General features: G+C 38.2%; 1 protein-coding gene across 4 annotated transcripts in view; it reads left to right on the top strand.

The window, feature by feature from the left end:
- The first annotated feature begins 389 nt into the window (after positions 1 to 389).
- LSAMP (limbic system associated membrane protein) overlaps positions 390 to 17,976 on the top strand; it is a 603,037-nt gene continuing 585,450 nt past the window's right edge. For 2 of the 4 annotated variants that reach the window (XM_004436551.3, XM_087439642.1), the window contains exon 1: positions 396 to 1,001. In XM_004436551.3, coding sequence (XP_004436608.1) covers positions 847 to 1,001 — 155 coding nt within the window. In that variant the 5' untranslated portion in view covers positions 396 to 846. Of the gene's footprint in view, positions 1,002 to 17,976 lie in introns of all 4 variants that reach the window. The other 2 variants (XM_087439641.1, XM_014792226.2) reach the window with 2 other exon arrangements.

Genomic DNA, 17,976 nt, shown 5'->3' with positions numbered 1-17,976 from the left:
CTTTCTCTCCCTCCCATCTCCGTTTCCTTCCTTCCTCAACCTTCTCCTCCCCTGTCCAGGACTCTCCTCCTCTTCTTTCAGAGCTTAAGTCTCTCTCCTTCTTCCCTCTCTCTCGCACAGTACCTCCAAGCTCCATTCCCTCTTCTTAAGGAAATCAGCCAGGCCTCAGATGGAGCTGTTGTCCTGACAACCTAAAGGCGCATCAGGCTTTCATTGAGGCTGGCTGCTGCCGAAGGGGGCAGTTGTGCAAAGCGAGGGGCCACGGCGAGGGGAGGGCGGAGGGGATGACGTGGAGGGGCTGTTGAAATCCGCGGGGGCGGGGGAGGTGCGAGCAGAGAGAGGGAGGGACTGGAGGGAGAAACAGGAAAGGGAGGAGGGGGAGAGAGAGGCTCTGGGCTGCTGGCGCTGCTCTGTGGCTTTCTTGACTCGCCCCGGCAGGCTGGGTGCTGGCTCACTCGCCCGCCCGGGAAAGTGGGTTACGGAGCGAAGGAGCTCAGCGCCGACACTGGCAAAGGAGCATCCAGCTACAGACAGACCGGAGAACACCTTCCCTTTGCAGCCTTCTCTTCACCTTTTCTCAAGGGTTTTATATTTGTACTCTCTCTCTTTTTAAATTGTGTTGCTTCGACTTTTCCCCCCTCTGCTTGGGTTTTATGAGGGCTTTGTTAAGACTTAGAGGGAAAAGAGACTGAGCGAGGGAAAGAGGCAAAGTGGAAAGGACCACAAACTGGCAAAGCCTGTGCTGCCTCTGCTGTGGATGAGAGCCCGCTGTTTGTAAAGCCCTCTCGGCGAGCAGCACGCGCACACCCTCCAGAGTACACGGACCCGCACCTCGGCGTGGCCACCATGGTCGGCAGAGTTCAGCCTGATCGGAAACAGTTGCCGCTGGTCCTACTGAGATTGCTCTGCCTTCTTCCCACAGGACTGCCTGTTCGCAGCGTGGATTTTAACCGAGGCACGGACAACATCACCGTGAGGCAGGGGGACACGGCCATCCTCAGGTAGGGCTTTCGGGCAACTTTTCTGCTGCGTGAGTGTGTGTGTGATCTCCTTGAACTCCAGCTGCTGATGCTGCAGGCTGGTGTGTGTGTGTGTGCACATGCATGCCTTTTACTGACTGGCAAGGTATCTGCCGACAAATTTCAAGGGAATTCTGGTCCCTGTCCAGGACCGGCAGGGTTAGTTAAATGTTATTTGGGTCTTAGGACCTCGTTTCTCTTACTCAGAAAGCCTAACTTCGCCTGTGGTATTCGTGACACTGGGCAATATTCTCGCCTTTGTAATTGAAGATGCTTTGCACTTCAGAGTTTTGTTGGGGTCCCTTAATTGAGAAAGAAGGGATGTTGAATTATGGCTCTCAGAGAGTGGCACACAGTGCTGCATTCTCTGTTCTGTGTGTGTGTGTGTGTGTGTGTGTGTGTGAATATGCACATCAAGGCTCTCGCTCTGCCCCAGCAGTAGTTCAGATAGGAGAGTTTCTGTAAGGATCTTCTAATTGACATCGAGAGCAATAAATCAATTGTAGAACTTTGGTTGGTTACCGAGCCTTTTCTGGAATGTGGATAGAAATCAATACAAGAATGAAGAGAAGGGGAAAAAAAGAAACTTGCCAAATTGCTGATATTAAGGATAGGAGTGTTAAGCACAGAGGTTAGGAAAGAATTAACCTGGCATAAAATGGATATTCCAAATTGATTATTGACCTCAAAGTCTTATCTCTGTGCAGCTCTGCCGTACTCTGAAATGTAATTTGGGATTGAAATTTGGAAAAGAAGAGTCCCAAGTCCTTGGGAGTTTGACCCCAATAAGGGGCAGTGAGCTAGAGAAACTCGCATGGAACCTAGCCATGATTCTATCTCTGAAAAGCTCCAAGCTTCTTTTCCTGTGTTTCTCTTCTCTCTTCCCCCCTCCACCAACTGCACATACCCCTTGTCTTTTTTTCTAGCTTTCTTTGAATTTCCATCAGATACTAAAAAAAAAAAAGAAGAAGAAGAAGAAGAAGAGTAAGAAAAGAAAAAAAAAAGAATGAGAGAAAATGTTCTCTTTGGAGATCTTTTAAAATCTCATTTCATCCAGCTGAGATAATCCAATGTCAGTCTGTCTATCTAGCTCATGTTGCTTGTTGTGGCGATAAAAAAAACGGTATACAATAGAAAATAAACCTCTAATCTGTGTGCAAGGAGCTGATAGTGCATAAACCCTGGGGCATCAGGGAGCAGTTCTGTGGCAGAGCTGCCTACAGCAGCAAAGTTTTCTTTCCTTTTCTCAGAAATAAATTTGGTTGGCTGTCATAGTGTCCTGCTTTGGGATCTCTAGCCTTGTTAGAGAGGAATGTGTGTGTGTTGTGTGTGTTGTGTTGTGTGCGTGTATGTTGCTGCAGATTGTAAAAACTAAGAAAATGCTAATGTGTAAGTACCCCTTTCTTCATTTCCTGAGCATTGAGTGATGATGAATCCCAAAGATCCTTCTATCCAAAGTAGATTTTCCCTTCTAGCTCTCCGGCCCTGTAAACCTGCCTGTATGATTTATCCACATGGAGTAATAAGATTTATGGAGTAATTTATCTATTTGCAGAGGGATTTGAACATGATGCAGAAAATGTTTTTGCAAACACATAAGCATGCCATCTCAATTGCTAACATTCTTACTCCCTAACATCATTAACCCTTTACTAGTGAAGCACTCTATATAAATTTATGCTATCCCTAAAAATAGTTTCACTGATTATAAGATTGAATATGAGAGAAGTGAATACCCTGGATATATAAGTTTTTATTTAAATGTCCATGAACTTTGTGAGATCTTTCTAAGTCAGCATCACCTATATCTTAAGCTATAGTTATTAAAGAGTTAGATAAGCATCTAAATATTAGTTCAGAAGAAAAAAGGTATTTTTATATTTCATACAGTATATGCATAGAAGTCTATGTCTATGAGTGGCATCAATATCTCAGTACCTACATAAGTATCTGTATATGGTATATATGTGCTTCTGTGTGTCTATGGCTCAAATAAATGGATTTTCTAAGCAACACCCTTTAGTAGACATTACAATGTGGAAATGGGGATAGTGAGAAAAGAGAATAAATATAGAAGCAGTTATTCCCTGGGAAAGAGAAGACAGACTATCAGAGCATCCAAAGAAGTCACCTGTGAGAGTCCATTGCTTCCCCAAACCTCACCTAATGTGCCCTCTTTTTTATTTCCTTTGCCCTGGACAAGGCTTTATTTCTGGGTCGGTGGAACTCTATCAGAAGTAACTGTGGAGAGAGTTCCCTTTGTTTTCTTAGCTGACCTTCTTCTCAGTCTCTTTAATGGAATCCAGTAAGCTTTGTGGGTCAGTTTCCTGGGGAAGAATGGCGCTCTTGCTTTCTGTTTACAAGTCCAGCCTGGGAAAGACTTGCTTCCACTTTATTTGTGGCATTTTACTGGGAACGTGAGCTTCCATGGGAGGAGAGGAAGGAGAACTTGATTCATTGGAAGCCACAGTAGATGTTTGGCACTGAGAAAGTGAAATGGCGAGGGGAAGAAAAATCCTCTCTCACTGAGTCCGTGGCCCTGAATAATCTGAAATGGCAACACGAGACAAGGGAGGCTTGTAATTCTGGTGGTTCGGTGACAGGAGTTTGGCTGACTGTCCCCACAACATTTACCTTCACTGCCTACTTCCATGAACCAAGTGTTTCTTTTGGGAACTGATGATCATTTTTGTATAATTATGATCTTTGATGTAAAAGTGCGTCTTGATAGAGCATATACTAATCTGGGGGTACTGCTCTGTAATTCTATCTTTTGGGAGAAAAATGAAGACTATAGAATGAAGGTAACAAAACAAGACGGAAAGAGAGATACTCTCATGTATACCAACCTAACTCAGTTGTTTCCCAGAGAAGATTCTAGATCTTTATGAGGCCCTTTATGATCCTTTAAGAGCTAAAGGAAACCACAACACCATCTTCCATCTCTAAGGCAAAGAATCAAAATGTGATCTACAGATCAGTGGCAGCAGCAGCAGTGTCTGGGGCTCCTTCCTAATCTACTGAACCGGAATCTGTGTTTCTATCCATATGCATAGGAAAGTGTGAGACACACTTGCCCACAGGACTTTACTTGTTGGGAAGTCTCAGGTGTTTTCCTGAGCAATGCCCACCTGCCTCCCTGCCATCCCCACAAGTGTAGGAGTTCATCAATTACTGGATGAGTTTCTAGCACTGGTCCTTCCAACCCTCTACGCTTACACACAGGCACCCACAGAGATTCATCTCCTGGTTAATCTCGGCAGGTTGAAACCATGTAGCTCTCTTGATAAATCAAGGGAAAAGTGGAAATAGATAGTGTTCCAATTCAACCTTTAAAATTTAATTTTTAACAGTCCATTGACTATATTTTCAATATCAGCAGCATATGTCTGTAAAGATAATTATAAAATACTTGATCCCAGTGTATCTGTTCATAAAGTAACTTTGTAAAAATTACATATGCATGCATATCTGAACATATCTAGCATAAGTACCTATATGATAAAATGCAGGGACTTCACACTATTGCCATTTTAAATATTTTAAACTCAAGGTATTGAAATTTTATTTATTTCACAATTCTAACTGATGTTTGTAGGATATTATAATACTTTTTATAGTGATATCATTTTTTCCATTTAAATATACCTAATAAGTGTTAGCCATAAGCAACTAATTATCTTAGATAGTTAAATTTTTCATTTTTCAAAATTTTAGGTCTTTTTTTCCCCTGTTTGTTTCTACACTAAGGGAAAGAAGAAGAAACAACACAAAAGATGTCATTATTTGTAAAATGTGAAAATTTTGTGCAAATTTCAAGGAAAAAAGTGGCTTCTCTTCTATAAGGCATCTGGAACGCCTACATTCACTAAGAAAGTGTCAACACTCCAACAAACTTCTGACACAGTATGTGGTTTTCTACCACTTATAATTCACTATTTGAAAACAAACTTTGTGGGCATGAGTCCATAGGGAGAGTTTGTGACAATTATAAGTTTTTTTTTCTGTAACTAAATCACTAAAAGTAGTCAAAACTTATGGGTTATTACTGATACTTGAATGACCTTCCATTGCCTGTAAAATCTTGTATTAAATGTATTTGGTAAATAATGGAGTATAGCATACTATATATTGTCTAGGAATATGGCATATTATATACATTTTTTAAAGGATGTTTATGCACCTGTGAATTCATTTATGGCCTGAGGAACACAGCATGCAACTCTCATGTGACAAAAGCAAATTATGATAATTTCTGTCTCTATAAGTACAAAACACATAAGTTATGTACCCACACACACAGCTTCCCCCCCACATATTAAGGTGATTTTTCTGTTCTATATAATTTGACTTCAAATGAATTATTTGTAGAATTGTGGAGCAAACAACAAAAGGTGACTGACTCATTCACTAAATCAGTTGGTGAGGGTTAAATATCTGTGTTTCTTGAAGCTGGTTTCACATAATAGCAAACAGGCAAAAAAAGGGTTAGTGCATTTTGCTGTGGTCTCTGAGAGCTCCAAGTACAAATGTCCGTGAGTCACCTGCTAGGAGGTTGCCTGAATGTGTGTTGGTCCCCCTCGCTGTCATCATCTGAGCCTTAGGGAGCTCTTCCCTTCAGGCCATTACTTAGTGCTTACAGCCACTTGCCCTGTTCTCTGAAGGTCCTGCCTGCCTGTTTCTAAGACTCAGAAGACCTGGGCTCTAATTTTGGATCTGTCCTTGCATGCTACATGACTTTGAGCAAATCCCTTAAATATTTTGAGCTTCAGTTTCATTTATAAAATGCTGAACCTATCTATTTTAGTTACTCTGTGGGATTGCTTTAGGAAAGCTCAGAAGAGGTAAAGTAGGAAAGTTTGCTGAATTGTAAACTGCTACACAAGCATAAAGCATTAGTGGTGTACCCAGTTGTTCAGACTTTAGGGAGCTCTTTTTTTTAAACCAGTGTTTCTCAAACTTGAAGATGTATCAAAATTACCTGGAGTGCTTGTTAAAACCCAAGGGGCTTCTTGGTCCTTACCTGTAGAGTTTCTGGTTCAATATGTCTCTGGTAGGGTCTGAGATATGCTTTCGAACAGATGATGCTGATGCTGATTCTACAGGACTGGGCCACACTTTGAGAACCACTGACTCTTGCTACTACAAATCTGTTCTGCAGATGAGCAACTTAAATATCACATAGTCACTTATTAAAATCGAAAATCTCAGGGTCTGTTCCAGACCTACTAACTCAGAATCTGCATTTTAACAAGATCTCCAAATGATTCATAAGCACATTAAAGTTGGAGAAGCACTGCTTTAGATGGTTCCTGACCATGGCTTCACGTTACAATCAACTGGGGACCTTTTAAAGAAGTACTGAAGCCACATGTATTCTACTCTCAAATTCTGATTTAATTAGTTTGAGGTAGGGCCTGGACATAGATATTTTAAAAAATGACTCTGATGTGTACACAGAGTTGAGAACCACTGCTTTACTGGCTGAGGAATCTCTTTTACAAACCATTTTTGGGGTAACACTTAATAGATACGTAGTAAAAAATTAGAGTCATGTTGAATGGTTTGGGAAACCATTCAACAGCAAAGATATACAAGTTTAATTGGGAGAGAGGAAAAAGATCATCATAGATTCATTTCTTTACCACACTATTTCATAACTATGTCATGGAACATGGAATGATTTTATTTTAATATGGATCCAATTTACATAATATCTATTGAAATAGCGTTAAAGCTTGATTTTTATTAAGCATATTGTCTTGTGTTCTCTCTTTCATTTATGTTAGGCAAGACACAAAACAGTTCTAGTTTTGTGTGTTTTTTTTTTTAAATACTATCTCTAAGAGAGAAAAGAGACAATATTTAGGCAAGAAAAATGCCTTCAGTGTTACCTTATTCAAACAGGCTAAATTGTGTGCATATATGTTGCCATATACACAAATATATGATTTACAAGATAATAGTTGTATGTTTGTAGAGTTCATCTCAACTTTATGTGAAACTTAAAGATAAATCTTTGTGTTATAGGTAATAAAGACTTTTCATCAAGGATCTCAACTTTAGCTGAAACTTATAGATAAGTCTTTGTGTTATATATATCCTCAAGGATATAATAAGTTCAGAATACTCAACAAGTAGTCAGAAGGCCAGGATCTAAATAGCTTGAAATAGTCTGAGCTATTAAATGAGGATAACTGACAATTACTTGGCCTACTAAAAAAGCTATTTTTATGATCAAATGAGATACTATGTATCCAAGTGTTTCATAAACTATAAAATGGTATAAAACATAAGATCTTAATAAGATTACTGTCATTATATTCACAGTAGGAAATAACTTTTAGAAAATTAGAAAATTCAATAAAATGAGCTTTCTGTTTTTATTTCTGTGGTCAAGTTTGGTCATTTGCTCTCAGATGTTTGTATCATTTTATTTCAAGTCCTTTAAAGTCACAGATATCTTAGAATGTAGTTGAGTTTCTTTTCAGGAGTGCAGGGTGAGTGAACACTTTTTTGTAGTCACCTGTAATCAAAACGTAGTCTCAAGTTAATGAGTGATTAACTTTCACAAAAGAAAACACTGTGCTTTAGATTGTGTTAATTGCTACAGGATAAATTTGTGGAAATTTAGAGTAGGAAAGGCCTTGGAGATTAGGCAGTCCACCATCTCATATTAAAGTGATGTAACTGGGAAGAGAAAAATTTAGTTAATTGTCCAAAGATTTGAGTGACTATCTGAGAACTAGAATTCATGTCTCCTGATTCTCACTCAGAGCTCTTTATTCTACAGTACCACTGAAATTATCATCTTGGTTTTCATATTATCCCATGATATGCTGGTTTTTTACCCCAAATTATGCTAAAAATGTCTCTCTCTCCTCTTCCTTAGGCTACCATCTCTTCTTCCACCTCTCCCCACCTTTGCCCTCCCCTCCTCTTTCTTTTCCTTTTTCTCCCTTCCTCTCCCCTCCTTTCTTTTCCTCTCTGTCATCTCTCCTCCTTTACCCTCTCCTTCCTGTCCTCTCTTTTCTCTCTTCCATGCAAATCAAAGCTGCATTTACCTGTGGAGGATCATCCAATTAAGTGCTAATAAAGAAGGAATTTTTTTTATTGATGTCTTAACAGTTTATAACATTGTGAAATTTTAGTTGTACATTATTATTTGTCAGTTGCCATATAAAGGCCTCCCTTCACTCTTTGTGCCCGCTCCTCAACCCCCTTATCCCTGGTAACCACCAAACAGTTCTCTCTGTCCGTGTGTTAGTTTATCTTCCACATATGAGTGAAATCATGTTGTGTTTGTCTTTCTCTCTTTGGCTTATTTTTCTTAACATAATACTCTCCAGGTCCATCCATGTTGTTGCAAATGGGACAATTTTGTCTTTTCTTTATAGCTGAGTAGTATTCCGTTGTATATATATACTACATCTTCTTTATCCAATCATCAGTCGAGCTACTTCTTGGCTATAGTGAATAATGCTGCAATGAACATAGGGGTGCATAAGCCTCTTTGGAGTGTTGATTTCAGGTTCATTAGATAGATACCCAGTAGTGGTATAGCTGGATCATAGGGCATTTCTATTTTTAATTTTTTGAGGAATCTGCATACTGTTTTCCGTAGAGGCTGCAGCAGTTTGCATTCCCATCAGCAGTGAATTAGGGTTCCCATTTCTCCACAACCTCTCCAGCATTTATTGTTTTTTGTCTAGGTGATTATAGCCATTCTAATGGCTGTAAGGTGATATCTTAGTGTAGTTTTGATTTGCATTTTCCTGATGATTAGTGATGTTGAATATCTTTTCATTTGCCCATTGGCCATCTGTATATCTTCCTTGGGAAAGTATCTGTTCATATCTTCTGCCCATTTTTTGATTGGGTTGTTTGCTTTTTTGTTGTTCAGTTGTGTGAGTTCTTTATATATTATGGAGATTAACGCCTCGTCGGATATATGATTTGCAAATATTTTCTCCCAGCTGGCAGGTTGTCTATTCATTTTGATCCTGGTTTCATTTGCCTTGTAGAAGCTCTTTAATCTGATGAAGTCCCACTTGTTTATTTTTTCTCTTGTTTCCCTTGTCTGAGTAGACATGGAATTCGAAAAATCACTTTATGACCCATATCAAATAGTATACTGACTATATTTTCTTCTAGGAGTTTTATAGTTTCAAGTCTCATCTTCAGGTCTTTGATCCACTTTGAGTTAATTTTTGTGTATGGCAAAAGAAGATGGTCTACTTTCATTCTTTTCTGTGTGGCTGTCCAGTTTTCCCAGCACCATTTATTGAAGAGACTTTCCTTTCTCCATTGTATGTTCTTAGCTCCTTTGTTGAGGATTAGCTGTCCATGGATGTGAGGTTTTGTTTCTGGACTTTCAATTCTGTTCCATTGATCTGTGTGTCTGTTTTTGTACCAGTGCCATGCTGTTTTGATTAGGATATTTTGAAGTCAGGGATTGTGATGCCTCCAGCTTTGTTCTTTTTTCTGAGGATTGCTTTAGCTATTTGGGGTCTTTTGTTGACCCATATGAATTTAGTATTCTTTCTTTTATTTCTATGGGGAATGTCATTGGAATTCTGATTGGGATTGCATTGAATCTGTAGATTGCTTTAGGTAATATGGACATTTTAACTATGTTTATTCTTCCAATCCATGTGCATGGGATATTTTTCCATGTTATGTCATCATTGATCTCTTTCAATAATGTATTACAGTTTTCATTGTGTAGGTCTTTTACCTGATCAAGGAGGACTTTTTCAGGAAATGCTTCATCTGTCACGTGTCCACTACCTATCTTAACCAAGTGAGTTTTCTTTCCTTCACACAGCTTCTGTCTTATCATATTCTCAAAGCCATTCTTGTATTTGGCAGAACCTATACAACTTTTTAATTCCTTTCTTTCTTGCTTCTGGTACTCTGCCTATTTCTCAGATTTCTTATCTAAATATTTAGTCTTCGCCCTCAGTACTTCACTTGAGTTCCTAAATCCTACTACCTTCTTATTGTTACTTATGATCTTTGGCCTGGTTATGTCTCCTACTACTTGTCCCTCCTAGAGACCCTGATTAGGATGGCTGCAGCGAGACTGTGGTCACAGTCTCTGCTTTCAGTTGGCAGGCTATCCTTTGCGCAACCTTAAGGGGTGCTCTACATTGAAGTGATTGTAGATTGTAGTTAAAATTCTTTGAGGAAGGTAGATTTTTTTTTTTTCTAATTTGCGCAAAATTTACTTTGGGCTAACAATGGAGCTGATGGTGGCAAACTGGGAGGAACTGGACATAGATCTAGACCAGACTCCTGGGATGGTGGAGGCACTGTATGATAAGCCCTACTGCAGTTGCCTGGGGGTTGTGGTAAAGCATGCAGAACAAGGTCTCATGAAGCTTTCTTAGCAGGTGAGTGGTGGAGCCAAGGGAAGTCTAACATGTTATACCAAGAAAAGGGCAGAGCACAATCAGGGGAAAATAACAGGTCAGTAACTCTCGGTGAGCCCCATGGGGAGGCAGACATATGTCACAGAAAGGTCTGTAAGCTCCTAGTAGAGACTCAGTCAAAAGGCTAAGAGTCCTTAGGATAAAGGCGGGCTTAAGCAAAGCAGAGCCCTTAGTAATAAGGATCTTATACCCCAGACAAGTTACCAAGATCCGTAACGTGGTGAAGGATACAAGTGAAGCTCTGTGTCAAAGCTGTTGTAATCAGGGGTGACATGAAGATGAATCTCAGAGCATTGAGCTCCATCTTTTAAACCTCTTGCTGTATAAGTTTAGGATCATAAATCCTGGTCCGGCTGGGTGAAGAAAAGATAGAGACAATGGCCTGAAATGAAGTAAGAATTAACACTACTCACTTTTCCCTGTCTTAGCTAGCTTTACTGGATTATATATGTAGTCTACTTGGACCTTCCAGACTTCATGTAGTTGGCAGAACCAGGGACCTGAGTTCATCTGATTATCCCAGGCCTATTGTTTTCCAGTATCAATTTAGAAATGTCACCAGATCCTTCAAAGGCTTCTCACCATCCACAACAGAAAGTCAGAGATCCTTAGCTTGAATAACTCTCCATGACCTGCTACTTCATTGCGTCCACTAACTTGGAACCACTTACAGCCTCTGCTCATAAGCACATGAATGTGTGTACACACACAGTGCTGGTTCTTAACTTTGTTGATGATGCTCTCTCTGCCTGGAACCTCCTCTGTCCCCTCTCCCGGCCCCCCATCATATTTCTTTGCTGGATTATCTCCTTGCTGCTGCTTCCAGGCTCAAGGCTAGTCCTAGTACAATCTCATTGGGGAAATCTTCCCTAATTCTCCCAGACTGGGTTAAGTACTCTATATATTATTGCTGGTAGCCTCTCTGCATATCTTTTCCCCCTGGCCTTATTAAGGCATAATTGACAAATAAAATTTTGTATACTTAAAGTGTACAATGTGATGATTCAATATACATATACATTGTGAAATGATTACTACAATCAAGTTAATTAACACATCCATCACCTCACATAGCTACCTTTTTCTGTGCATATGGTGAGAACACCCAAGATCCACTCTCCTAGCAAACTTCAAGTATACAACACAGCATTATTAACCACAGTCACTATGTTGTACATTAGATCTCCAGAAATTATTCATCTTATAACTGAAAGTTTATATCCTTTGACCAACATGTCCCTGTTTCAGCTACCCTCCTGCCATTGGCAACCACCATTCTACTCTCTGTTTCTATGACTTTCACTTTTTTAGATTCCACATTTAAGTGAGATCATGCAGGATTTTTCTTTCTCTATCTAGCTTTTCTCACTTAGCCTAATGCCCTCCAGGTTCAGCCACATAGTTGCAAATGGCAATATTTCCTCATTTTTATAATATTCCATTTGAGTAATGTTCCATTGTGTGTGTGTGTGTACAGATAGAAAGATAGATAGATAGATAGATAGATAGATAGATAGATAGATAGATAGATAGAAAGATAGGTGGATAGATAGATAGATAGATAGATAGATAGATAGATAGATAGATATGGATAGAGATATACATCACATTTTCTTTGTTCATTCATCCATTGGTGAATACTTGGGTTGTTTCCATATCTTGGCTATTGTGAATAATGCTGCAGTGAACACAGGAGTGCAGATATCTCTTTGAGATACTGATTTCATTTCCTTCAGATATATACCCAGAAGTGGGATTGCTGGATCATATGTATACCTCAATTTAGCACTTACTACACTTTAAAGAATTATGTTCACTCTTGTCTTACCTCAAATGTACTATCAGCCCTTCAAAGGCAGGCATCTCATCTACTTTACGTTTTCATCCCAGAATTTAGCTTAGTACCTGTAGGTGCTCAGATAAATATTTGCTCACTGAATTGAGCAGAGGGATAGTCATACCATAAATCAAGCAGACCAGAAATTGGTATATAAAAGAGGAAACAAATTAGAAGGAGACGGGGGTGAAGCCAAATATGTTAGTGGTGAAAGCAACTGCCGCTGGAGTAATTGTGGATGTGTAGTTGAAGAAGGTAAAGTAGTAAAATCAGAGACTGATTCTTTTCTGATCAGTGGTGGGGGGTAGGAGACTAGAAACACTCTCAACATTTTCCAATGCAGCTACTCTTTTCAAGCACAGCTTTCTAGGGAATAAGAAGGGCAAATGGGGACATATTAGGGGGATCCCAAAGCTTCAGCCACAAGTTCCCAGACAAAGTACCCTCCGTTCTCTGATAGATTAGCTTCTGATAAAACTGGGAGTCACTAGCAGTGATGCATGTCCAATGTCTGAGAAGAGCTCAGCATCCCAGGGAGCTGTAAGAGAAGAAGGAATATATCTTCTGGGGGCTGCTGACGCTTTCTCCCTCTAGTGGTGGCTGTGAACTTTCAGGGGCCAAGTTGGGGATTTAGGAGTTACTTAAGGTGGCAGAATTGTGCAACAGGTATATTCACCTCATTAGTTTTCCTTTCTTGTGAAATGAGGCAAGGTGCAGATCACTCGCACTCATTTGACTCAAAGTAATTATTCATACTGAACAATGATGCCTACCTGGGTTTTGCAGTGTAGAACTCATTACTCACTCCTGGAGAAATTCAAACTTGAATGTACAGTGGACTTTGTAATAATCTCAAATTCCCTTCTGTATGTCTTGCCATAATGCACAAAGGTATTATTTATATCAGGTCAGAGGAAAAGCCTGTAACTCTGAGGAAAAATGCAACCCAGCTTCTCATACAGTAACACATTACTATTTATTCCATTATAATTTTTCGATGATGCATTTCTATATTGAATTTCTATATTCCGACATTATCCAAAGCTAATGATTGATATCCTTTCTAAAGTTGTGCTTTAGTCATGCTACTATGTGCCACAGTACCCTGCTAGGAACAAAAGATATAAACGAAAGTGATGTAGTTCAATGCTAAGTCATGCAGAGCCAAATGTCTACATGTGAGAACATTGATTGGGAAAATTAATTGGTCTCCTGATTTCTAATTTTTGTGCTTCTTTAGTCATACCTCATTCTAGCACATCTATATCAGGCCTATTTATTTTATGGGGTTTGAGTCACAAACGGTTGCCAACTTGTGGCTAATGTTCATCTTGAGGTAACCGAAGTTGCTGTCATCTTCTACATGTTCATGATGTAATTGTATGAGCATATCTTCAGATCAGCATTTCGTATTGCTGAATCGTTAACTTAGCAGATGAATAGATTTTTCGTTGACTTCGTTTCTCCTCTCTATTCTTGTCCCTTTTGTGATTCTAGTATGATGAACTGATATCTAATATTGTCACTGTGACAAGGAATTGTCTGAAGTCTATAGGATATCACTAGATAAGATAAACTTCTAGATTGAACACCAAGGGATTTAAATGGCTTTAGTTCCACAAAAACTATTAACTATATAAAGTTGGGAATTAGTTTCCATTGTTCCAATGCCAAAATGGGTGTAATTCCTACTTGCCTCTTAACGTTTTGGGCTGGAAAGTGACGTTACGTTTTCGAATATGGTTGAGTGCATCAGAAGAAATATATGATATTATAAGCAGGATGATGATATGCTCAAATTAAAAAAAAATAAATTCCTATGTTATCTTATAAATTTTATGGCATAAGAAACTTAAAAATATTTTTGCATTAATGCCTTAATCTTTGTATAAAAATAACAGAACTCAAAATCCAGTTCTAAAAATAAGAGTATATATTTATATAGAATCTGTTATGATGTGTAAACAATTTGTGTCATGAATGTACTTAATCTGTATTGTCTGGATGTGTTTGAACACAAGATTTTTATTTTATTTTTAATTTCTTTTGCATATATTTATAATTGTATATAAAAAGTAAAAGCATACATACGCTTTTTATATGTACATAAAATTTACATAAACAAAATGTGAATGTGAATATTATTGTGAAATTGGGTCACAGCACACTTTACTAGGAACCTAATTAATTTGATGCACCAATGATGAGGGAGTTTATTGCAGAAAACCAAATTTTCCAGATTATCAAGGATGTGAACAGGTACAATATATAAGAAGCATCATATGATGGCTTTCTTAATTTGTTTTGATTAATACTTTTATATTTAATTAATCATTATGCAAGTGCTAAAATTATTTTGTAAGAGAAGTAAGACTTATTGTTTCTTGTTTCTATTGCATCTTGGCTATCATATAGTCCCTAAAGAGTGAAATAAAGTCTTGTAACATTTTTTTTATTTGTATTATAGGATAGACACTAATGCTACCTTAGCTAAATGAGAAATAACTTTTTTTTAAAACATGAAGTCAATTCTTCATATTTGTGATCTCAATTCTAGACTAAATTTATATTTTCTTTCATTCTAAGTCACCAAGAGATCTAGCGATCTGTTCACAAGAGTGCTTGCTGAAGATGAGAGACTGGCCACTGAAAGAGAAGAATAAGAATTTTAATTTGTTTATTAATTAAAGTGATCATAATTATGCCTTTATATCATTTTTGATATTAAAGACCCAAAGCATGTGAAGAAATGATTAGAGGAATATAAACAAGTTCAGCTGTAAGTCTCATATACATTATACCCAGGGCACTAAAACAACTTGCTAACATGATTGTAGAAATGTTATTGATAACATTTGAAACCCTGTAGAAAACAGAAACCTTTTCACAGTATTAATGGCCTACAGTATTGTCCTAGTTATAAATAAAAGGGGAAAATAATACTAAATCAACAACAACAACAACAACAAAATCTTAAGTACTAGAACAGTTTGAAAAGGAAGCAGTGATCACTAGGAGCAACATAGGTTCCCTAGGAACAAATTGTAACATGGTAAATAGATTTCTTTAAAACAAACAAGATTCCAGACTGGTAGATCAGGGAAATGCCATTCCCTCTGAGTATCTGTATTTTGACAACTTTCTCCTGGTAGACTTATGAACAGGTTACGGGTCCGTAATGAGCTAGATTTTTTTTTTAATAGATTGGATAATCATGCCAAAGAAATACTGATTGAGGGTGAGAAAGGATTCTCTCAGTCTGTCTTTGTTCAATATTTGGATAGAAACACAGGAAGCAAACTTTCTACCATATGTATGACACAAAGATAAGAGGAATCCGTTTGTTGACAGAATTATAAGGTAAAAATGGATGAAAGCTATGGGGAGGCAAATTGTAGCTCTATATAAAAAAAGAATGTTAATACGTATATGTGTTTACATCACATCTCCTTCAAAAAAAAAAAAGAAGAAAGAAAGAAAGAGCAAAGCAAAGCAAAGAATTTAGGGTAGTTTAGAATTTAAATAGAACATAACTTAAATAAGCAAACCGGGTTGAATTATTTTGAAAATGAACATCAAATAGCTTTATGGCATAATGGAAATAATGCAGCTTCTGAACCAGGAGACCCAGCTCCAAGTATCACCTCTACCAATTACTAGCTTTGTAAACATGGGCAAAGCACTTATCCCTGCTGGGCCTCAGGTCTTTTATTTATAAAATGAAAATGATAATAATATTTACCCTCTCACTTCCGAAAGTTAGTATAAAAATGAAATAAGAAGGATCTACAGTTATATATATCTATGGGTATAAGTGGATTTATTTATTTATTTATTTATTTATTTATTTATTTATTTATTTATTTTTGTGAGGAAGATTAGCCCTGAGCTAACATCCATTGCCAATACTCCTCTTTTTGCTGAGGAAGATTGGCCCGGGGTTAACATCCGTGCCCATCTTCCTCTACTTTATATGTGGGACGCCACCACAGCATGGCTTGATAAGCGGTGCATAGATCTGCACCCGGGATCCGAACCTGCGAACCCCGAGCCACTGAAGTGGAGCATGTGAACTTAACCACTATGCCACCAGGCCTGCCCCAATAGGTGTATTTATTTAATAAATGCCATTTGCTATTCTGCCAAGTAGAATAGGTTTCCTTGTAAAGAAGTAAAGTTTTAGTCATTTTAGTATTTAAGCAAAGGCCAGGTAACCACTGTTAGGAAATGCTATTTAAAAAAGAAACAAAAAACAAACCCTTCATGTAGTAGAAGGTTGAAATGGATGATTTCTCATATCTTGGCTACCACTAATATTCTATCATGCTGTGATATTCTGAATTCCCACTCTAGTTTATTGGTGTGTTTATTTTTAATTTTTTATTTTTGCTGGCATCCAGTTATAACTTTGATTGCAAATGAAGAATTGCATTCAGAAATATGTGCTGTAATCATTTTTCAGGGAGTTTTAGTATTCATACCTCTACTACTTTCTTCCCACTGGAGAATTTGCAAACATGTCAAAGAGGAACTGTGTTTCATTAAAATGGAAGATCTATTTAGGCTTTTCATCTTTCTATGCAGAATAATATCAAGATAAATCTGGTCTCAGAAAGATACTTTTAGATTCATCCAGCTTCACAGAGATAGAGAAGATTGATCAGGTCAAATGGTGACCTCATCTCTTATATCTTCTAACTGCTTCTATTACTTCAGCACACATGTAAATATAATTTTGCCTGAATTCCACCCTGTGGTTCTTCATCCCACTGATGTTCATCTCTAACTGAACATCTTGCTGCCATCTGAATTTGAAAATTATGAAAACAAGATTTCTTATGTTAACCCTCAAATCTTCACCCTATTTCAGCCTTTTGGTCAACATGGCCCAAATTGTTACCTTGTTTCCTCCCCCAAAGAGTAAAACATGAGGCTACCTCCAAATCCATGCTTTCTGTTGGCTCTCTGCCTACTCTGAGGGCTTAGATATCCTAGGCCTTGGACCTCTCCAGTCCTGGCTCCCTCTGAGCCCTGACAGGACTCAGTCACCTCTCCAGCTATTTGATAGAAGCACCTTCCCTCTACTGACTCCTGCCATATCGTCAAAGATGATCTCCAGTACGATGGGAAAGGGATAGCAGTGGCCGTGGACTTTATTTGCCTGTGGGTAAATCTGCTATTTCTAAACTGAGAAGTGCATTGTTTGTATTACTTTCTTACTTTTCATATCAAGTGCCTTCTCCAGATATAATGAAGCAAAAGAACTTGAATGTCTGATTCTCTGTTCTTATAATTCAGGTAAACTCTGTTGCCATTAAATATGAGGTCAACGAACAAATGGCATCCATCAATGTGTCTAGGTAAACACATATTCCCACCTCCTGCTGAACCCAATCTCTTTCACCAACTTCAGCATTTTTGCTTTCTTATTTTTGTATGCATGTTGCCTTATTTTATCTCTTTTTGTAAAATGACTTTAATTTACCTAAAAGTTCAACTGTTAAAATTTATAAACAGCAATTGTCAGAGTACGAAACCAGCCCCTTTCCTGTTGAGATGACAGGTACTTAGCCAATTACCTCATCATTGCCTTAGTAGTATTTATGGTCTAAGAAACATTGATGCACAGCTTTGCCTGTGGAACCAGGTGACTTTTAAATGCATAATGTGGCATTTTGGGTAATAG

This window comes from Ceratotherium simum, chromosome 15 (assembly GCF_057802395.1).
Source record: "Ceratotherium simum simum isolate JZ-2026a chromosome 15, ASM5780239v1, whole genome shotgun sequence".
Taxonomy (NCBI): Eukaryota; Metazoa; Chordata; class Mammalia; order Perissodactyla; family Rhinocerotidae; genus Ceratotherium; species Ceratotherium simum.
The sequence above is the reverse complement of the archived record's forward strand: the minus strand, read 5'-3'. Positions and strand labels throughout refer to the sequence as shown.